This window comes from Corythoichthys intestinalis, chromosome 14, assembly GCF_030265065.1.
Source record: "Corythoichthys intestinalis isolate RoL2023-P3 chromosome 14, ASM3026506v1, whole genome shotgun sequence".
NCBI lineage: Eukaryota > Metazoa > Chordata > Actinopteri > Syngnathiformes > Syngnathidae > Corythoichthys > Corythoichthys intestinalis.
The window spans coordinates 41,668,491-41,687,974 of NC_080408.1; the positions used below are offsets into that span (position 1 = coordinate 41,668,491).

The 19,484-nt window shown below is 39.8% G+C and overlaps 1 protein-coding gene across 1 annotated transcript in view; it reads left to right on the plus strand.

Annotated features, from left to right (window-relative positions):
* The window catches only part of LOC130929907 (protein unc-13 homolog A-like), a 78,352-nt gene that overhangs the window by 3,387 nt on the left and 55,481 nt on the right, over window positions 1-19,484 (plus strand). The window contains exons 2-9 of the mRNA XM_057857527.1: window positions 4,604-4,633; window positions 4,765-4,864; window positions 8,446-8,563; window positions 12,531-12,654; window positions 13,205-13,275; window positions 15,639-15,693; window positions 16,053-16,082; window positions 16,645-16,858. Of these exons, the coding sequence (XP_057713510.1) occupies window positions 4,604-4,633; window positions 4,765-4,864; window positions 8,446-8,563; window positions 12,531-12,654; window positions 13,205-13,275; window positions 15,639-15,693; window positions 16,053-16,082; window positions 16,645-16,858 (742 nt within the window). The remainder of the gene's footprint in view (window positions 1-4,603; window positions 4,634-4,764; window positions 4,865-8,445; window positions 8,564-12,530; window positions 12,655-13,204; window positions 13,276-15,638; window positions 15,694-16,052; window positions 16,083-16,644; window positions 16,859-19,484) is intronic.

Below are 19,484 nucleotides of genomic sequence, written 5' to 3' on the forward strand. Positions count from 1 at the left end.
AGAGCGAGAGCGGCAGGAAGGAATGCAGCGATGTAGCTGTGCATTAGTGTTAGCGCCTAGCTTAACTCGGCGGTTATGCAGTAGGTGGGCTGGATCACAGTCATAAAATATTAAAATGAAGAAAAAGGATAAGCCTGATAATGCTCGAATTTCTTTCTGTGAGCCAAATGACCAATATTTCAATATTGCTTACATGGCCGGGTCGGGGCAAAGTGACGTACACACGTAAGGCTTATTTGTGTGCGTCATGCACGCATGGCGCAAGCATTCGTTGTGTCATTAGATATCAACATTGAATACAAGACTAAACTAGGATTATTAATGTCTGATATTTGTGTCCTCTTTTTGTAAATCAAGACATGATCACCCTAGAAAACAGGTGTCAAACCGGTCCTCAAAGGGCCGCAGTGGGTACTGGATTTCATTCCAACCAAACGAGATGAATACCTTTTCACCAATCTGTTGTCTTTACAAGTGTAATTAGTTGGTAGTCTTGCCCATGATTGCGGTTTTGAGTAATGAACCAGGCTGGGAGTTTTATAAAGCCTCAGTAATCTTTCGCAGGGGTTTTAAGTTAATTCGTTGATTCAGATGACTAGGTTAGTAGCTTCTTTAGGGTACCTTTTCATGATATGCTAATTTTTTTAGATAGGGATTTTTGTTTTTTCTTGACTTTTTTGCCAAAATCAATATTAAAACAATAAAAGGCTTGAACTACTTCAGTTGTGTGTAATGAATCTAAAATATATGAATGTCTAATGTTTATCAGTACATTACAGAAAATAATGAACTTTATCACAATATGCTAATTTTTTGAGAAGGACTAGTAAACAATAACCCAAAAGTGGCACGGAAGTGCAAAAGTACATGAAACCTCCAATTTTCAGATGTTAGTATCATGCATTCCCAATGTGTAGGTGGCAGCACCACCAAAAGGTGATTCCTGCCTATAACACTTCCCTGCTACTGTTTATTAGAGCATCATCGCCACCTGTTCTGGAGTACAATAGTCAGTTGTCACCCAAAACTCACTTTTGCATTGACAACTGTTTAGATAGTGATAGCAGGGGGTAGCGTTTTCAAGATTTCCACTCTGGAAGGTTTTCAAAATTTCCCCTCCAAAACGCCGTCGCAGTGTAAACAATAGGGTTTTCTGGAAACATTTTTGCGTTGTTACCCCCGTTGCTGATGTCGTATAAACGGCCCCTAACACTTTAAAATTGTGTATTTTTTTACTCTTTACTGAGTTAGGGTTTTCTGTTGTCTCTGGATGAGCTAAAATATTCCCTATTTTACATTCCTCCGCAGTTCATAGTTTGCTTGCTGTAAAGCCTGTTGACTTGACACGCCACTCAATTCTCAGATGTCAAAGAATGCTGTGTCAGGTATTTAATGAATGAAAACCCAGCAGACAAAATGGGGCTGCATGCAAATATATACTCTAGATGGGTCTGCATTCTTTATTAAGATGGTGAAATTCTGTGGATATAAAAAGTATCCACTATACCTCTTATGATTTTCTTTGGGTTTTTACAAAACAATGAGACCAGCAGCATTAATCATTTCAAAATGTTCCACAATGAACGCAGCCTTTGACCCAGTTATTCGAAACTAGGCCTAATCCATAATCTGTTTTCAGTAAACGGATTTATATGTTACAACCCTTCACATACAAGTGTTTATGATGTTCAAGGCGTGTACACTACAATGTATTTGTTGCCTGTTGTGCTCGCTATACGCGTACATGTGATAAAATGCTGTTCATGCAGCCTGGAGGACATTTCATGTGACAACTCACCCTATCATGGAGATTTATGATCATGGGCCATAATTAAGCTCCAGCCTTTCACGGTCAAAAATCCCATTTCGGCTCTCATCGATCCTCTTCCTCATGCGTTGTTTTATTTTTACGTCTGTATTGATACCCAATACAGTAGAACTCCCAAAGTCAAACACACTTCATTCCGTGACATTGTTTACATTCCATATTATTCTAATACAAAATCAATTTGAATATGGAAAATAATGTTTAAAAAAAAAAAAATCCTTCCCCACCCAATATCATCATCGCCATCATCACCATCACTACCACCGCCATCAGAGTCGTAATCACCGCTGTCCCCATATATTGATCATACATTCAAGAGTCAAAATATATATAATAACAACTTGTTCTTCTTTCATTGTTCTTGAGGTGTGTATTATTTGTTATCCAATGTTATTTGTGGACCTGCTACCAGAGGGATGCAACCCCCAGGAAACATTTGTTCAGTGTTTATGGGTATACTGTATACTGTATGAGTGTTGTACAATTTGTATCTAATTTGCTAGAAGGCATGTCAAAAACAGCTATATACTTGCTAAAAACTATGTTTTCTCTTTTTTTCCAAAGACGGTCAAATATGACTTGGGCTATTAGACAGGTATTATATGACCTTTTGAATCTGAGTGTTCTATGGTTCAGAACAGTTTTAATGTATCATATGGGAGTATGATATACAGTGGTACCTCAACATACGATCACTTCAGCACACGATCTTTTTGACATCGGACCTAAAATTTGACTCCCCATTTTTTTCCACATCCGACGACATGCTCGACGATTTATGACACCTTAGTTTCTTTGTTTTGCTGCAAGACGGACGCATGGCGGATTTTCTTGTGAGAGAAATCAACACGGGTTCCAAGAAGGGTTAGTGCAGGTGGTGAGACAAGGAAAAATGCTTACCATTGAAATGAAGATGGAAATGAAAGAAAAATATTAGCGTGGTGTGCACATCCGTGAACTGGCTCGACAATACTCCTCCTCCGCCCTCCGTTCGCCAGTCTTTATTAGTGAAGGTGACAATTATTATTGTGGTACCATGATCAAAGAGATCACCAGCTTCCTCAGCTTTTTTTCATTTATTTCAGAACTTGTGCAACACAACATGCCTACTGTCCGCCACAGTTTACGCCAGCAACAATGTTAAAAGAGATAATAAAATCTCATCTGCACCTTTCTTACTCTGTGACGTCAGCCACACGGTGCGTTCAGGTACAGCACACAAAACATGTCCACAACATTAGAACCCTATTCATTACATTTCATTACAGGAATTATTATCATTATATTCCGATTTTTGTTTATTATTTATTTGTTTTGTTAAATTGCCATTTGTAATTGCACCAGCACTAAATATTAAGGATTTAGGGTAGGTTTTTGGGCTGTGGAACGAATGAATGGAATTATAATATATTCTCATGGGAAAATCCTGCCCGACATATGACCATTTCGGCTTACAAACAAGATCCTGGAACGAATTAACTTCGTATGTAGAGGTACCACTGTACTTCCATTGTGATGATTATTCATTGTGTTTCGTTTATTAGGAGAAAGGAGCAAGCAGGAAGCGTTATGGAATTAGAAAAGAACAGAGATAGAAGAGAAAAACAAACAGCAAGAATCCCTTGTAAATGTGGGATTTGTTGACATCCTATTCTATGCTGCCTGACCTCTAATCCTGGCACCGATAGTTTCTCTACTTGAGTGTGTCTGATTGCACCCAGTCATGCGTGAATCCCATCAGACGTGTGATAGTCCTGCAAACAAGTGGAAATGCTGTGCAGAGGCCGCCCCAGCCAGTCAGTCACATCTTAATCAAGAGAGAATATTTCTTACTATTCATTTTTTTATTAGCAGTACATTAGAAAAATCATGAATACTTATATAGGAGCATTAATAATATAATTTCAACTGAAGAGTTGCTACATAATGCTGTATTAGCCCTTACTAAGTAATTTCCTCTTATTAACTCAATAGGATTGCACTTTACACAAACTGCTGATTCAGGGCAATTTTCCATAAACGTTTCATTTTTTGCTGGTTACTATGACGACGGATAGTCGTGGCAGGCCACTATGAAAAAAGGTAATATTGATGTTCACAGCACGTATCCCAAGAGGTAAAAGTGTAGTTCATAGCAATTGCTTTTGCGTGCATGACGTATAAACTTGTTCTATAAAAGTGACATGGAAACGTACAGTATATCGCGAGAGTGCGGTGGCAAACAGGAGCAGCACTAAAAATTGTGAAGCATTAAAAATGTATGTGTGCGCTTTGTCAAAGCTGGTGAATCGCTGCTGCAGTGAGGGCTGTCGCTATAAACTGAAAAATCTTCTAACATGTTATGTTTGATGTGATAAAGAAATGTTTTTTCATAACACACCATTCATCCCTCAGGCTGTTTGCAAAAAACCTTTCCGTCAAGACAACACACAACATTTGAGGTTATTTACACTAGAACATAAATGTGGCTCACTGGTACTGCATCTGTGTAGTTGCTGATTGTTTTAGGCTTTCCCCAAACAGATCTGCCGCATAAATTCCACAGAAATTGCGCTTTATGTAATGGGGGGAAAATTGCGTTTTTGGTTAATATTTTTGTGTGACATCACTTCCCCAAAAGACCTTCAAATTAGAGTAAAACAGCATTACATCAATATTTTTCAGAATATTTCCTCCTGTCTTGTCCGGTTGCTAATAAAAGAAATTGCACAATTTTTTGCAAGTGAACACAGATGGTGTTCCTGTGTGTGATTGTGTCCCTCTGTGTTTCCACAGTGAAGAAAGCCAAGCTGGATGGACCCCAAGGTAAGTCATCAGGTCCATCACCCACAGAGAGATTGGCTGCAAAATTGTGTTCAACAAACTACTAGCATCTACTATTATACTGTTGTAGATGCTCATATTCTAATGTTTCAATAATTCTTTTTTTCTGACAGAGAAGTTCAACACCTATGTGACTCTTAAGGTGCAAAATGTGAAGAGCACAACCATCGCTGTCAGGGGCAACTTGCCCAGCTGGGAGCAAGACTTCATGTTGTGAGTCCTTCGCCGTCCTCAGGCACTTCATTCTGACTTTCTGTTTTCTTCTGTCATGCGTTCATGTCAGTCTGTTCAGCAACTTGTGCTCTCCATGCATGATTGGTATTAGGGTTGTGCAATTTTATGGCACATGGCAGTGAAACATGAGCATTTACTGCCAGTGCTCGTAGTTCAAATGAATTAGACATCTACAAAGTAGCAGTGGCAGGCAATGCAATAAAGGTGCTATGAAATACCACAGTGACTTTAAAGTGATAGCATAGCATATTTTTGACACAAATCAATCTGAAAAAGTGACACAAAAGGCTTAATGATGAAAGTACATCCTAATTAGTATTCCTCTCTCATCTGCCTCCGCTCCGCCCACACACAAAAAAATCTCCAAACAGAAGTTGATGTCACAATCACAACGAGCTGCAGATTTTGGCAGTTTTGGGAAGCTATAGGCTTTCTATTCTGGTGTTGCCATATGACCGTTCTGGCATTCTACCAACATCTACTAGCGAGAACAGCACTAAAACGCTTGGCATGATCATCAATAATGACTGTGATGTCACAACCAGAATTGCTTAAAATAGTGGGGGTTCTCTGATACATTATTTTGGATGGAATAGCTAAAAAAATGGTAAAAGAGGATGATTTGAGTGCCAAATTAATTTTCTACATGTAAAATTACATTAGTGCAGTCATTTTCATTATTTGACATGGTCACCATTTCTTTGGATATTTAAGTTAAAAGATTGCAAAAAAAAAAATTATATATATATATGTACTGTATATCGTGTTGACCTCGACGATCAGCCGTGATACAGTGGGCCAAATGAGTATTTAGTCAACCACCAATTGTGCAAGTTCTCCTACTTGAAAAGATTAGAGAGTCCTGTAATTGTCAACATGGGTGAACCTCAACCATGAGAGACAGAATGTGGAAAAAAACAGAAAATCATATTGTTTGATTTTTAAAGAATTTATTTTCAAATTATAGTGGAAAAGAAGTATTTGGTCACCTACAAACAAGCAAGATTTCTGGCTGTCAAAGAGGTCTAACTTCTTCTAACGAGGTCTAACAAGGTCTAACGAGGCTCCACACGTTTTAAAGACAACTGTCCACAACCTCAGTCAGTCACACTCCAAACTCCACTATGGCCAAGACCAAAGAGCTGTCGTAGGACACCAGAGACAAAATTGTAGACCTGCACCAGGCTGGGAAGACTGAATCTGCAATAGGTAAAATGTTTGGTGTAAATAAATCAACTGTAGGAGCAATTATTAGAAAATGGAAGACATACAAGACCACTGATAATCTCCCTCGATCTAGGGCTCCATGCAAGATCTCACCCCGTGGCGTCAAAATGATAACAAGAACGGTGAGCAAAAATCCCATAACCACAAGGGGGGACCTAGTGAATGACCTACAGAGAGCTGGGACCACAGTAACAAAGGCTACTATCTGTACCACAATGCGCCGCCAGGGACTCAAATCCTGCACTGCCAGACGCGTCCCCCTCCTGAAGCCAGTGCACGTCCAGACCCGTCTGCAGTTCACTAGAGAGCATTTGGATGATCCAGAAGAGGACTGGGAGAATGTGTTATGGTCAGATGAAACCAAAATAGAACTTTTTGGTAGAAACAGCGGTTCTCGTGTTTGGAGGAGAAAGAATACTGAATTGCATTCGAAGAACACCATACCCACTGTGAAGCATGGGGTTGGAAACATCATGCTTTGGGGCTGTTTTTCTGCAAAGGGACCAGGACGACTCATCTGTGTAAAGGACAGAATGAATGGGGCCATATATCGAGAGATTTTGAGTGAAAATCTCCTTCCGTCAGCAAGGGCATTGAAGATGAGACGTGGCTGGGTCTTTCAGCATGGCAATGATCCCAAACACACAGCCAGCGCAACGAAGGAGTGGCTTCGTAAGAAGCATGTCAAGGTCTTGGAGTGGCCGAGCCAGTCTCCAGATCTCAACCCCATAGAAAATCTGTGGAGGCAGTTGAAAGTCCGTGTTGCCCAACGAAAGCCCCAAAACATCAATGCTCTAGAGCAGGGGTCTCCAACCCAGTCCTCAAGGCCCACTGTGGGTCCTGGTTTTTGTTCCAGCCGATCCAGCAGAGACAGTTGAACCAATGAGGCTTCTGCTAAAACAAGCCACACCTGACTGCAATCAACTGATTGTACTTGTAAAACACCAGATTGGGGAAAAAGTGTCGTCATCTTGTTTGGTAGGAAATTTTAAAATCCTGCACCCACAGTGGGCCTTTGTGGAATAGGTTGGGGACCCCTGCTCTAGAGGAGATCTGCATGGAGGAATGGGCCAAAATACCGGCAACAGTGTGTGAAAAGCTTGTGAAGAGTTACAGAAAACGTTTGGCCTCCGTTATTGCCAACAAAGGGTACATAATGAAGTACTGAGATGAACGTTTGGTATTGCCCAAAGACTTATTTTCCTCCATGATTTGCAAATAAATTCTTTAAAAATCAAACAATGAGATTTTTTTTTCCCACGTTCTGTTTCTCATGGTCGAGGTTTACCCATGTTGACAATTACAGGCCTCTCTAATATTTTCATGTGGGAGAACTTGCATAATTAGTGGTTGACTAAATACTTATTTGCCCCACTTTATATTTAATCGACCCAACATGGTGGAGATGCAAACTGACTGCTGTGTGGCAGATACAGTACCACAAAATGGGTCCAATGTTGATAGTTTTTAGAAGTTTATTACAGTCCAGCTGTAGTAGTCTGTGACCCAAAGAAAATGACATATACACCCGCAAACTGAATGCTTGTATACATTCGAAGACGCTGTTTACATGCTAATTGCAGGTTTTCTTATCCGATTCTTTATAATTACCAATTTAAAAAAACAAAAACAAACAACAGCAATAGAAAAACCAAGCTTGAAATATCTTGAAAACAATCGAGATCCTATATTATGTAGTATGTAAACGTGATGTTTTTTGGGCCAGATTGCTATCCCTAACCCTTTTAAATTAATTTGTTTGAGCCTGTTGTTCACGAACAGTAACAATAATTGAGATTACTCAAATATTACACAATATGCAGTTTAGTGTGGTATTAACTGCGCAGCATATGGTTGATAGATGGTGAGAAACAATAATTGAATATGTGGGTTGTAGCTAACGGGCTGACCGCAGAATCCTGTGCCTTAGTTTTACTAGATGCTAAAACATTGTTCTGGGTTTGCATCACTGAAGCTCTGTTATGTAATGTTGGGGTAGCAAGAAGACGCTTCGCTGTCCTTCAAACTGACTTAAAGTGACTCTCCCCTCGACCGGCACCGGCCCTATGTCTTAATTAAAGTTCCACCTATCTCCCTCCGAGCGTGTGATAGCATCGCCTTCTCCACTGAATACATCATGCTCTTTCCTGCCTTCATTCATCACCTTTTTTCTCTTCTGTCCTGCCTCCCATGAATACCTTATTTCACAATTAGCCTAGCTTTGCTCCTCCTGTGACAGTTCAGTTTTTTTCTTCCGGTAAATGCAAAGTGTATGGTGGCATGTTCATTTACACAAGATTTCACTCAATGTTGTTGTTTCTATTTCATTGTAGTGAAATCAACCGATTAGACCTGGGTCTGACAGTAGAGGTGTGGAACAAAGGGTTAATCTGGGATACCATGGTGGGCACGGTGTGGATTCCTCTCCACAGCATCAGACAGTCAAATGAGGTTGGCTGATGACTGCTTTCTCTCAAAAAATATTGATTACTTTGGGTAACAATTATGAAAACAAAATCTGTTCTTTTAGGTCTTTTAGGTTCAACAAACTTTTTGGTGCGGAATCCAAAACGTATCCTAGTTTGTCTCTATCTATTTCCTCTTTACTTTTTCTTCACAGTTTAGCTAGTATTTACTAATTTGTTACTACATGCACAAAAGTGTCCACATACGCGGTGATTGGAAATCGGGCCGATTGGACCATTTTTCAGAGGATCAGAATCGGGTGAAAAGGCTCAGGTTTTTAATTTAAAAAAAAAAAAAAAAAGCTATAATATATTTATATATATGTATATATATTATGTGTGTGTGTGTGTATATACGTATGTATATGGCGTGTATATATATGTATATGGCAGAAAACACTCAGGTGACTTGAAGTTCCGCTCTGAGACCCCCAATTTTTGGCCAAATTTCAAAATTGTCCTATATGCATGTGTGATACATCATAGGACAGCTTAAAATCTCAATTTTCTGGTGGAAGAAGAATTTCTCTTAAAAAAAAAAAATCTTTTAAACACCTAAACCCTAACTCAAGGTGAGAGCATTAGAGAGCATACTTAAAGACACCATGATGTTAACGAGATAATTATCGCGTACTTACCCTGTTTCAATCCAAAAACTCTGTGTAGCATGTCTCACCGGGTGTCAAGACACACATGTGAATGGCAACAGCCAGACTTTTTGGGGATTTTATGGGTGAAACACGGTACTATCAAACACGGGGAAAATGCGAACGTAACCAAAAAAATACAATAAAGCGCCGCCCCCTCCCTTTGGAACTCACTCCCAAAACCCATTCGTTCATGTTCAGACCTTCCCACATTCAAAAAACTGTTAAAAACTCACCTTTTTAAACTAGCTTTTAACTTATAATTATTTTCTTGTTTTGTTCTGTCCACGTTGTTTGCTGTTTCTGTTCCTACTGTAAAGCGTCTTTGAGCATTGGTAAAAGCGCTCTACAAATAAAAATGTATTATTATAAGGTAGAGATCCGTGACCTATTCACAGACACTATTTTTTTCATTATGACGTAATTTGTTTTTTTTAAGTGTATGTTTTTTTAAGCTAAATATGGGACATCAATTACCGTAATGACTCTAAGCTAAAAATGATAGACATTTTGAGTAATAAATATATATACTTCTTTTTATAGCTGGGTTGAAAGAAAAGCGGTTGTGCAGTGTCTGTAAACTGGGGTCTCCACGGTAAAATGGGCAAATTAAAAATAGTTTGGGGGCTTAATGCGCCATGAAACTGCTATGGCACCATTGAGACATATTGTTCTATCAATATATAAACATACATATATATATATATATATATATATATATATATATATATATATATACATATATATATACAGTGCCTTGCAAAAGTATTCGGCCCCCTTGAATCTTGCAACCTTTCGCCACATTTCAGGCTTCAAACATAAAGATATGAAATTTAATTTTTTTGTCAAGAATCAGCAACAAGTGGGACACAATCGTGAAGTGGAACAACATTTATTGGATAATTTAAACTTTTTTAACAAATAAAAAGCTGAAAAGTGGGGCGTGCAATATTATTCGGCCCCTTTACTTTCAGTGCAGCAAACTCACTCCAGAAGTTCAGTGAGGATCTCTGAATGATCCAATGTTGTCCTAAATGACCGATGATGATAAATAGAATCCACCTGTGTGTAATCAAGTCGCCGTATAAATGCACCTGCTCTGTGATAGTCTCAGGGTTCTGTTTAAAGTGCAGAAAGCATTATGAAAACCAAGGAACACACCAGGCAGGTCCGAGATACTGTTGTGGAGAAGTTTAAATCCAGATTTGGATACAAAAAGATTTCCCAAGCTTTAAACATCTCAAGGAGCACTGTGCAAGCCATCATATTGAAATGGAAGGAGCATCAGACCACTGCAAATCTACCAAGACGCGGCCGTCCTTCCAAACTTTCTTCTCAAACAAGGAGAAAACTGATCAGAGATGCAGCCAAGAGGCCCATGATCACTCTGGATGAACTGCAGAGATCTACAGCTGAGGTGGGAGAGTCTGTCCATAGGACAACAATCAGTCGTACACTGCACAAATCTGGCCTTTATGGAAGAGTGGCAAGAAGAAAGCCATTTCTCAAAGATATCCATAAAAAGTCTCGTTTAAAGTTTGCCACAAGCCACCTGGGAGACACACCAAACATGTGGAAGAAGGTGCTCTGGTCAGATGAAACCAAAATTGAACTTTTTGGCCACAATGCAAAACGATATGTTTGGCGTAAAAGCAACACAGGTCATCACCCTGAACACACCATCCCCACTGTCAAACATGGTGGTGGCAGCATCATGGTTTGGGCCTGCTTTTCTTCAGCAGGGACAGGGAAGATGGTTAAAATTGACGGGAAGATGGATGCAGCCAAATACAGGAACATTCTGGAAGAAAACCTGTTGGTATCTGCACAAGACCTGAGACTGGGACGGAGATATATCTTCCAACAGGACAATGATCCAAAACATAAAGCCAAATCTACAGTGGAATGGTTCAAAAATAAACGTATCCAGGTGATAGAATTGCCAAGTCAAAGTCCAGACCTGAATCCAATCGAGAATCTGTGGAAAGAGCTGAAGACTGCTGTTCACAAACACTCTCCATCCAACCTCACTCAGCTCGAGCTGTTTTGCAAGGAAGAATGGGCAAGAATGTCAGTCTCTCGATGTGCAAAACTGATAGAAACATACCCCAAGCGACTTGCAGCTGTAATTGGAGCAAAAGGTGGCGCTACAAAGTATTAACGCAAGGGGGCCGAATAATATTGCACGCCCCACTTTTCAGTTTTTTATTTGTTAAAAAAGTTTAAATTATCCAATAAATTTTGTTCCACTTCACAATTGTGTCCCACTTGTTGTTGATTCTTGACAAAAAATTAAAATGTTATATCTTTATGTTTGAAGCCTGAAATGTGGCGAAAGGTTGCAAGGTTCAAGGGGGCCAAATACTTTTGTAAGGCACTGTGTATATATATATATATATATATATATATATATATATATATATATATATATATAAATAATCCACAAATACAATGGCATCGCCAAAAGAAAAAAAATAATTATATGTTTATACTCCACAAGTACAGTACAGTACTTTTTTCGATATCGGATCGGGACTCAGTATCGCAGATTCTCAAAATCAGGTGACTCGGACTCTGGTGCAAAAATATGTGATCGAGACATCCCTATTGGACATAACATTGTGGGTCTTCTAAGCCACAATATTAACAAAATATCAAAATACAGTATGTGGATACCAGATGTCTTTTATAATTACCAATAGGACTATGTTATTTTTTAAATTATTATTAACCATTATTCTTATATATTTTTTATGACTAAATAAATTATAAATGAATAAAATGAAAGTATCGCTATTGATAAATAAAAACAGAAATATCCTCTGTATGGCCCCCAATAACACTCTACAGTTGTTGTTGTTGTTTTTTGTTTTTTTTTATAAAAATAGTATTTAACTCATTGACTGCCTTTGACAATGGCAGACATTTCATTTCAATTGTGACGACGGGCTGTGAACCCTTAGCTTTCATTATCCCTGACATCTAGCCCCGTCAATGTTGGCCAGTGAGTTAAGTGAGTGCCTTATACAGAGTTTATGACAGCATTTTTCATATTTTTTCATATTTTTAAGAAGTATAGTATAGTATAGTATAGTATAGTATAGTATAGTACAGTATAGTAGAACCTATAGTTCGAAAACAGGTCCGTTCTGTATTCAGCACCAAACGTTTTGTCAAAAACAGCCTGCAGAACCAACACAACAAAAAAATGCGTTCCCCACTGTTATATACTTATTTGCACGTGCTTTGTTTTGCCCATTTTTGGCTGCTCGCCTCTCAATCCACCTCTTTCTTTCTTTCACACAGGAAGGCCCAGGCGAGTGGCTCACGTTGGACTCTCAGGTCATCATGACTGATAATGAGATCTGCGGCACCAAAGATCCCACGCTTCACCTGGTGCTGCTCGACACACGCTTTGAGCTGCCCCTCGGTAAGTGTGTTAGTTCTGCCTTGTTACACACAGTCATTGACCAAGAGATACTGTACTTCCAAAGGATGGGAGATACAAGGGCTACAGCTATAGTCATTCAAATAGATCATTGGCGAATACATGAACAATGATGCTGTAAATAATAAGGCATTATCATTCCTTGAGCGATCAATCTATGTGACCTACTTTTTACTGTCACATGCGAGGCTGTGTGGATGTGTGTCAGGGAGTGCGCGTGTCCTTTCTCTCTCATCGATCATACTGTGTTCCTTTTAGCATTGATTAGGTGTTATTTTCCTACTGTTTCCCCTTCCTCCAGGCGATATTGAATATCCGACTCCTTCGTTTGCAGTGCTGCCCTATTTATAGGTTCTAGGGCAGCGAGTAAAATTCCGTTGTCCTTTTATTTGGCTCAAACAAATGGCTTGTTTTATTTAGTTTGTTCACATGAGCAAAAAATAAAAGCAAGATCAGAGGTGCTATTTTTAGCTTTGATAAAATTGGCAGCACTAACAAATTTATCTCACCTGAGTTTGCTTTTGCCTTTTAGACATCCCAGAGGATGAGGCAAGGTACTGGGCTAAAAAACTGGAGCAACTTAATGCAATGAGGGACCAAGATGTAAGCATTTTCTGTGTTTGAAATATGGTTCGTTCCAGATTTGGAGGACATATTGGCTTCAAAATGTTTGAAAAATACGCCTTCACTTTTTTGGTTTACTTAGCTCAACTTAACGATCATTGGTTAAATATTAAAATATTAAAAAATATTACATGATGTACGGTGCTGGCCAAAAGTATTGGCAGCCCTGCAATTCTGTCAGATAATGCTTAATTTCTCCTAGAAAATGATTGCAATTACAAATGCTTTGGAAAGAATATCTTCATTTATTTTGCTTGCAATGAAAAAACACAAAAGAGAATAAAAAAATTAATTAAATCATTATCATTTTACACAAAACTCCAAAAATGGGCCGGACAAAGGTATTGGCACCCTCAGCCTAATACTTGGTAGCACAACCTTTAGACAAAATAATGATGATCAGCTGCTTTCGGTATCCATCAATGAGTTTTTAACAATGCTCTGCTGGAATTTTAGACCATTCTTTTCTGGCCAACTGCTCCAGGTGTCTGAGATTTGAAGGGTGCCTTCTCCAAACTGCCATTTTCAGATCTCTCTACAGGTGTCTATGGGATTCAGGTCTGGACTCATTGCTGGCCACTTTAGAAGTGTTCAGTGCCTTCTCTCAAACCATTTTCTAGTGCTTTTTGAAGTGTGTTTTGGTTCTTTGTCCTGCTGGAAGACTTATGACCTCTAAGGGAGACCCAGCTTTCTCACACTGGGCCCTACATTATGCTGCAAAATTTGTTGGTAGTCCTCAGACTTCATAATGCCATGCGCACGATCAATAGTCCAGTGCTAGAGGTAGCAAAGCAACCCCAAAACATCAGGGAACCGCCGCCATATTTGACTCTGGGGACCATGTTCTTTTCTTTGAAGGCCTTGTTTTTTCCCCTGTAAACTCTACTGGACTGTCTCAGAAAATTAGAATACACAATATTCTAATTTTTTGAGACAGTCCTGTGTATATATACAGGACTGTCTCAGGAAATTAGAATATTGTGTATTCTAATTTCCTGAGAGGACTGTCTGTGTATGCCTTTTCCCCAAAAGCTCTACAATTGTCTCATTTGACCAGAGAACATTCTTCCAAAATGTTTTTGGCTTTCTCAGGTAATTTTTGGCAAACTCCAGCCTGGCTTTTTTACGTCTCTGGGTCAGACACAGGGTTTTCCTGGGTATCCTGCCATACCATTTTCATTCAGACGCCGATGGATTGTACGGGTTGACACTGTTGTACCCTCGGACTGCAGGACAGCTTCAACTTATTTGGATGTTAGTGGAGGTTCTTTATCCCCCATCCGAACAATCTTTCGTTGAAATCTCTCGTCAATTTTTCTTTTCCACAGCGCCATGGGCTTTACACTTTTTGATGACACTGGGCACGGTAGACACAGGAACATTCAGGTCTTTGGAGATGGACTTGTAGCATTGAGACTGCCCATGCTTCCTCACAATTTTGCTTCTCAAGTCCTCAGACAGTTCTTTGGTCTTCTTTCTTTTCTCCATGCACAATGTAGTACACACAAGGACACAGGACAGCGGTTGATTCAACTTTAATCCATTTTAACTGGCCGCAGGTGTGATTTAGTTATTACCACCACCTGTTATGTGCCACAGGTAAGAGGTGTTACTAACAGGTGTTGTTAATTACACAAATTAAAGAAGCATCCCATGATTTTTCAAAGGGTGCCAATACTTTTGTCGGCCCCATTTTTGGAGTTTTGTGTAAAATGGTAATGGTTTAATTTTTTTTTCCCATTCTCTTTTGTCTGTGTTTTTTTAGTGCAAGCAAAATCAATGAAGATAAAGCAAAGCATTTGTAATTGCAATCATTTTCTTGGAGAAATTGAGCATTATCTGACAGAATTGCAGCGTTGCCAATACTTTTGGCTAGCACTGTACTTCAGAATTACAATATTTGGCATAATCACAATAAGTAACAGGGTTGCAAATCAGTCCTGTTAGCTTTTTCCCCAGAGTGTAAACTAGCTTTAGCTAGGTGTTACTGCTGACAAGGAAGACAAACTATGTAAATAAGCAAAAATAATAATAATAATTGTCCTTTTATAGCATGAAGTTGAGTGAGACATTCAATCATGGCTAAATGTTTTGTAAAGGTTTTATTTTAAAAAATATTTTCAAGCACTGTTTTATTTAAATTTGGTGTCAAGACAAGTAAATTGAATAAGAAACCGACTGTTTTACAATTGTGTATGTAGAATTGTTTAAAATATAAATAGGCGGATGTAAAATCACCTTAAATTCTGGAATGACCCATTCAACATTCCTACAGGCTTGCATTTTACGAACATGGCAGCATAATAAAATGTGGCTGTAATAATGTTATATTTTTGTCTTAGTACTCGTACCAAGAAGAACAGGAACGCCCACTCCGGGTTCCAACCACCCAGTGCTGTAAGTGACCATTAATTGTTGATGCAAGAGGATTATGGGTTAAACTGTGGACATGAGATTAGATTCCTTCAGTGAAAATGATGTGCAACCGCACACGGGCTGTTGTGTGGTAGAGCGCAAACAGTCAGCGTCGCCACACTGTAAGGGATCAATAGCGGGATCAGGTGTCCAGAGACAAGCTTCTGCAGGATGCTGCTCTACTTCCACTGACGTCTCAGTCTGCTGAATCTGATGAGCCAACAGTCTGTTGCTTATGGAAAGACGTCCAGCTTGGATGCTTATTCTTTGTTAGAGAAAGATAGAATGCAAGCTCATGTGTCATTCATAAATGTGTCTCACAGCATTCTCTTTCATTTCAGGCAATTGGAGTTTATGGGGAGACCAACAGAGTGAGTGCGCATGCAGTGTCTAGCACATGCACATACACACATGAGGTCCAAAAGTACTACTTACATCTAACATTGAATAGAACAGCTTCTGGAGCAGTTCTTTTGTGCCCATTTAAAGAAACAAGGAAGGAGATTCACATTTGATGAGATGGAGACTGAAAGAAAAAGACATGAGCGGACAGAAAAAAAAAGCTTTTCTGGTCTTAAAATAGTGTGTACGTGCCTAGAAAGTGAAAGACTGCTGCCTTCTTTAACGTTCGCGAGACTGAATTACATTGATGAATGATGAATAGATACTGTTCCCAATTTTGACCAAATCAGCACTATTAAAGTCTCTCATCACTTCCTTAATGACCTGAATGCTCCAGTGTGAGCAGGAATAGATTATACTCAGTTGCATTGCAAATGAAAGTATTCATTATTGTGGGTAGGCCAGCTCACTGAACTATGATTCAATTTGTACTTTTGATTTATATGAAATTCCTCATGTACTTAATTTTAGCTATACTTTATGTCCTGTTTAGTTTTTTTTAATCATCACGTTATTTGTTTGTCTATATAGACGATGACCCTGACAGTGCTGTAGATGACAGAGACAGCGACTACCGCAGTGAAACCAGTAACAGCATCCCCCCTCCGTACTATAGTACATCACAGCCCAACGCCTCTGTCCACCAGTATCCAGTCAGCCACCAGCACCGCAACTCCAGAGGCGTTTCATACTCACATTCGACCAACAGCCATGACCTTGACTACCATCATCAGCGGACTGTAAGGTGTGTACTTCTTTATTCTAATGGTCACGTTTATGTTTTTTAGACATTATCTCATTGGCTGACATTGGCGGTGATTGGTGAAGAGGAGTTGCTTTCAAAATTATGACATATTACCACTTACAACACTGAAATTCAGGAAACACATCAACAACGTTAATACTGCCAGAATAGCTTTAATTTTTAAATTAAAAAAATGTATATACTAATTGACTGCCATTGACGGTGATAGACATCCAATCCATTTGGAATGGGAAGGGCTGGCAGCAGTCATTTTGATGGATTTGATCTCTGTTAGTGCCTGCGAATGTGTTAATTATAAAATAGCTTCAAAGGCTCACTCTTCACAAATGCCAACAACACCCCATTTTAAAGGAAAAGACTGACAAAACTCATTGAAGGAAGGGGGGGTGGCTCAAAAAATTGAAATGCAGATAAAACTGCTTTTGGCAGTTATTTCAACAACACATACAAAAAAAAAAGATTTTCACTCAAAATTGTATTTTTTTTTAAAAGTTAACAAAAACAACAGTAATCAAAACCTCCTATTTTCCCATCATTTCCTCACATCTAAATGCTGTCACAACGGGGCACACACGGCTGAACTCAAATACACGAGAAGAGAGGATTGCAATGTCCAAAAAGTGTTTAATTCACAAATGGAAATGTAAAAACAGGATTCAAAGTACAACACAAAAAAGGGCAATGGCAAAAACTTGCATCTTTGAAGGACGATGGTGACGTAATGGCCTACTGATTTCCAAAACACTGAAAACGCACTGGCAAACTACAACAAACAGAAGGAGTATATAAGGACTAGGGCTGGGGGTGTGACAAAAATGGTGATGTATCGTGATACATTGTATCCCCAAAGGTTGTTGATATGCTCCTGCCAAGAATCGAGATATCGTTTTAAAAAGGTGTCAATGTCTAAAATAAATAAATAAAAAGGAACCAACAAGTTGCTACCAAAATCTTCCACTATAATAGTGTCTCAGTTAACTCTAAGGTTGCATTGACGGTGCTCGACGCCCAATCCATTTAGACTAGAAACGTTCGTCCATTCGAAACCAGAGCATTTACAGTCATTCTGTCCGATTTTCAGTGCATTTACAGGTCATTTCCTGTTGAGTTTGAGTCACTGCCTGTTGTGTAACTCAAAATATACTGGAAGTTACTCATAAAATACCCCATAATCAACAGGAAGTAACTGAAAATCAACAGGTGGGAGGGATGGCAGCGAATGAACATTCTTTCATTCACCCTCCCAGTTGAAATGGATTGGACGTCTACTAGTGATAAACACATTCCAATTCACAGCAGAAACTTGTTTTTCTGTTTATTAGTCATTTGTAGAATGTCATTGAATGATTTCCAGACCAATGTATTGATAATCGTTGTATCGCCATATTGTCAGATCATCGTCATCGTGAGCTTTGTATCGCAAATCATATCGTATCATGAGGTACCAAGAGGTTCCCTCTCCTAACTAGGGCTAATGGCAAACAGGTGTAGGCACTCAGATGATTACGGAAGGAAATGCAAAGCTGACTCAAGTGAACACAAAAGAGCCCACCAAAATAAAACAGGACGAATTCAAGGCCGCAGACGGCGGCTTGTAACAGTACGGACCACGCCGAGAAGAGGCAGCACGGTCAAAATCTTTGATGAGGGTCTTGTCCATGATAAAGCTGGCCGGCACCCACGATCTCTCCTCAGGTCCATAGAGAAGAGGCAGCACGGTCAAAATCTTTGATGAGGGTCTTGTCCATGATGAAGCTGGCCGGCACCCACGATCTCTCCTCAGGTCCATATCCCTCCCAGTCCACCAAGAACTGTCGGCCCCTGCCGCGGTTCCGGGCAACCAAGAGTTTTCTGACGGAGTAGACCGGGCCGCCGTCAACCATCCTTGGTGGTGGCAGAGGAGCGACAGGTGGCTCTCACACACAGGCTTGAGTCGACTAACGTGGAAGGTCAGGTGAACACTTAGAGACCTGGGTAGGCGAAGGCGGACAGAGACGGGGTTAATAACTTTCGAAATGGGGAAAGGTCCCACAAACCTTGGCGCAAGCTTTTTCGTATCCACTCGCAATGGTAGATCCTTGGTGGAGAGCCATACACGCTGCCCTGGTTTGTAGCCCGGTGCCAGGCGCCTCCGTCGATCCGCAGCTGCCTTCATGCGGGCGACACCCCGCATCAAGACCTTGGACGCAGCTGCCCAGACCTATGCATTTGAAGCAATCAGAGCTAACTATCTTTGCTGATCACATGTCAGTATGTCAGCCAATTGAAAGGACAACTGAGTCCAACGCAGTTTGCTTTGCTGCACGCATGCGCACATCGCTGCGACTGGTCAGACTCAGATCACTGCAGCGGTTAGGGAAAGCTCCGTGCCGTCTGTGGAATAAATAAAAAATATCGGTGGAAACGGATGATGCCACACAAGCACTTTATTATGCTTGTTGTTAACACTTGTGTATGTAAATCTGACGTTGATAGATTGTTTTCTTCTTGGAAATGAGATGCTTGTGTGGCAGCTTGGCAGGTTTGTCATTTTTTTACACACAAGGTTTTGACAGTTGCCGTCATATTTTCGGGATCAAAGCACCGTTTCGCCCCGTTCCGTCCC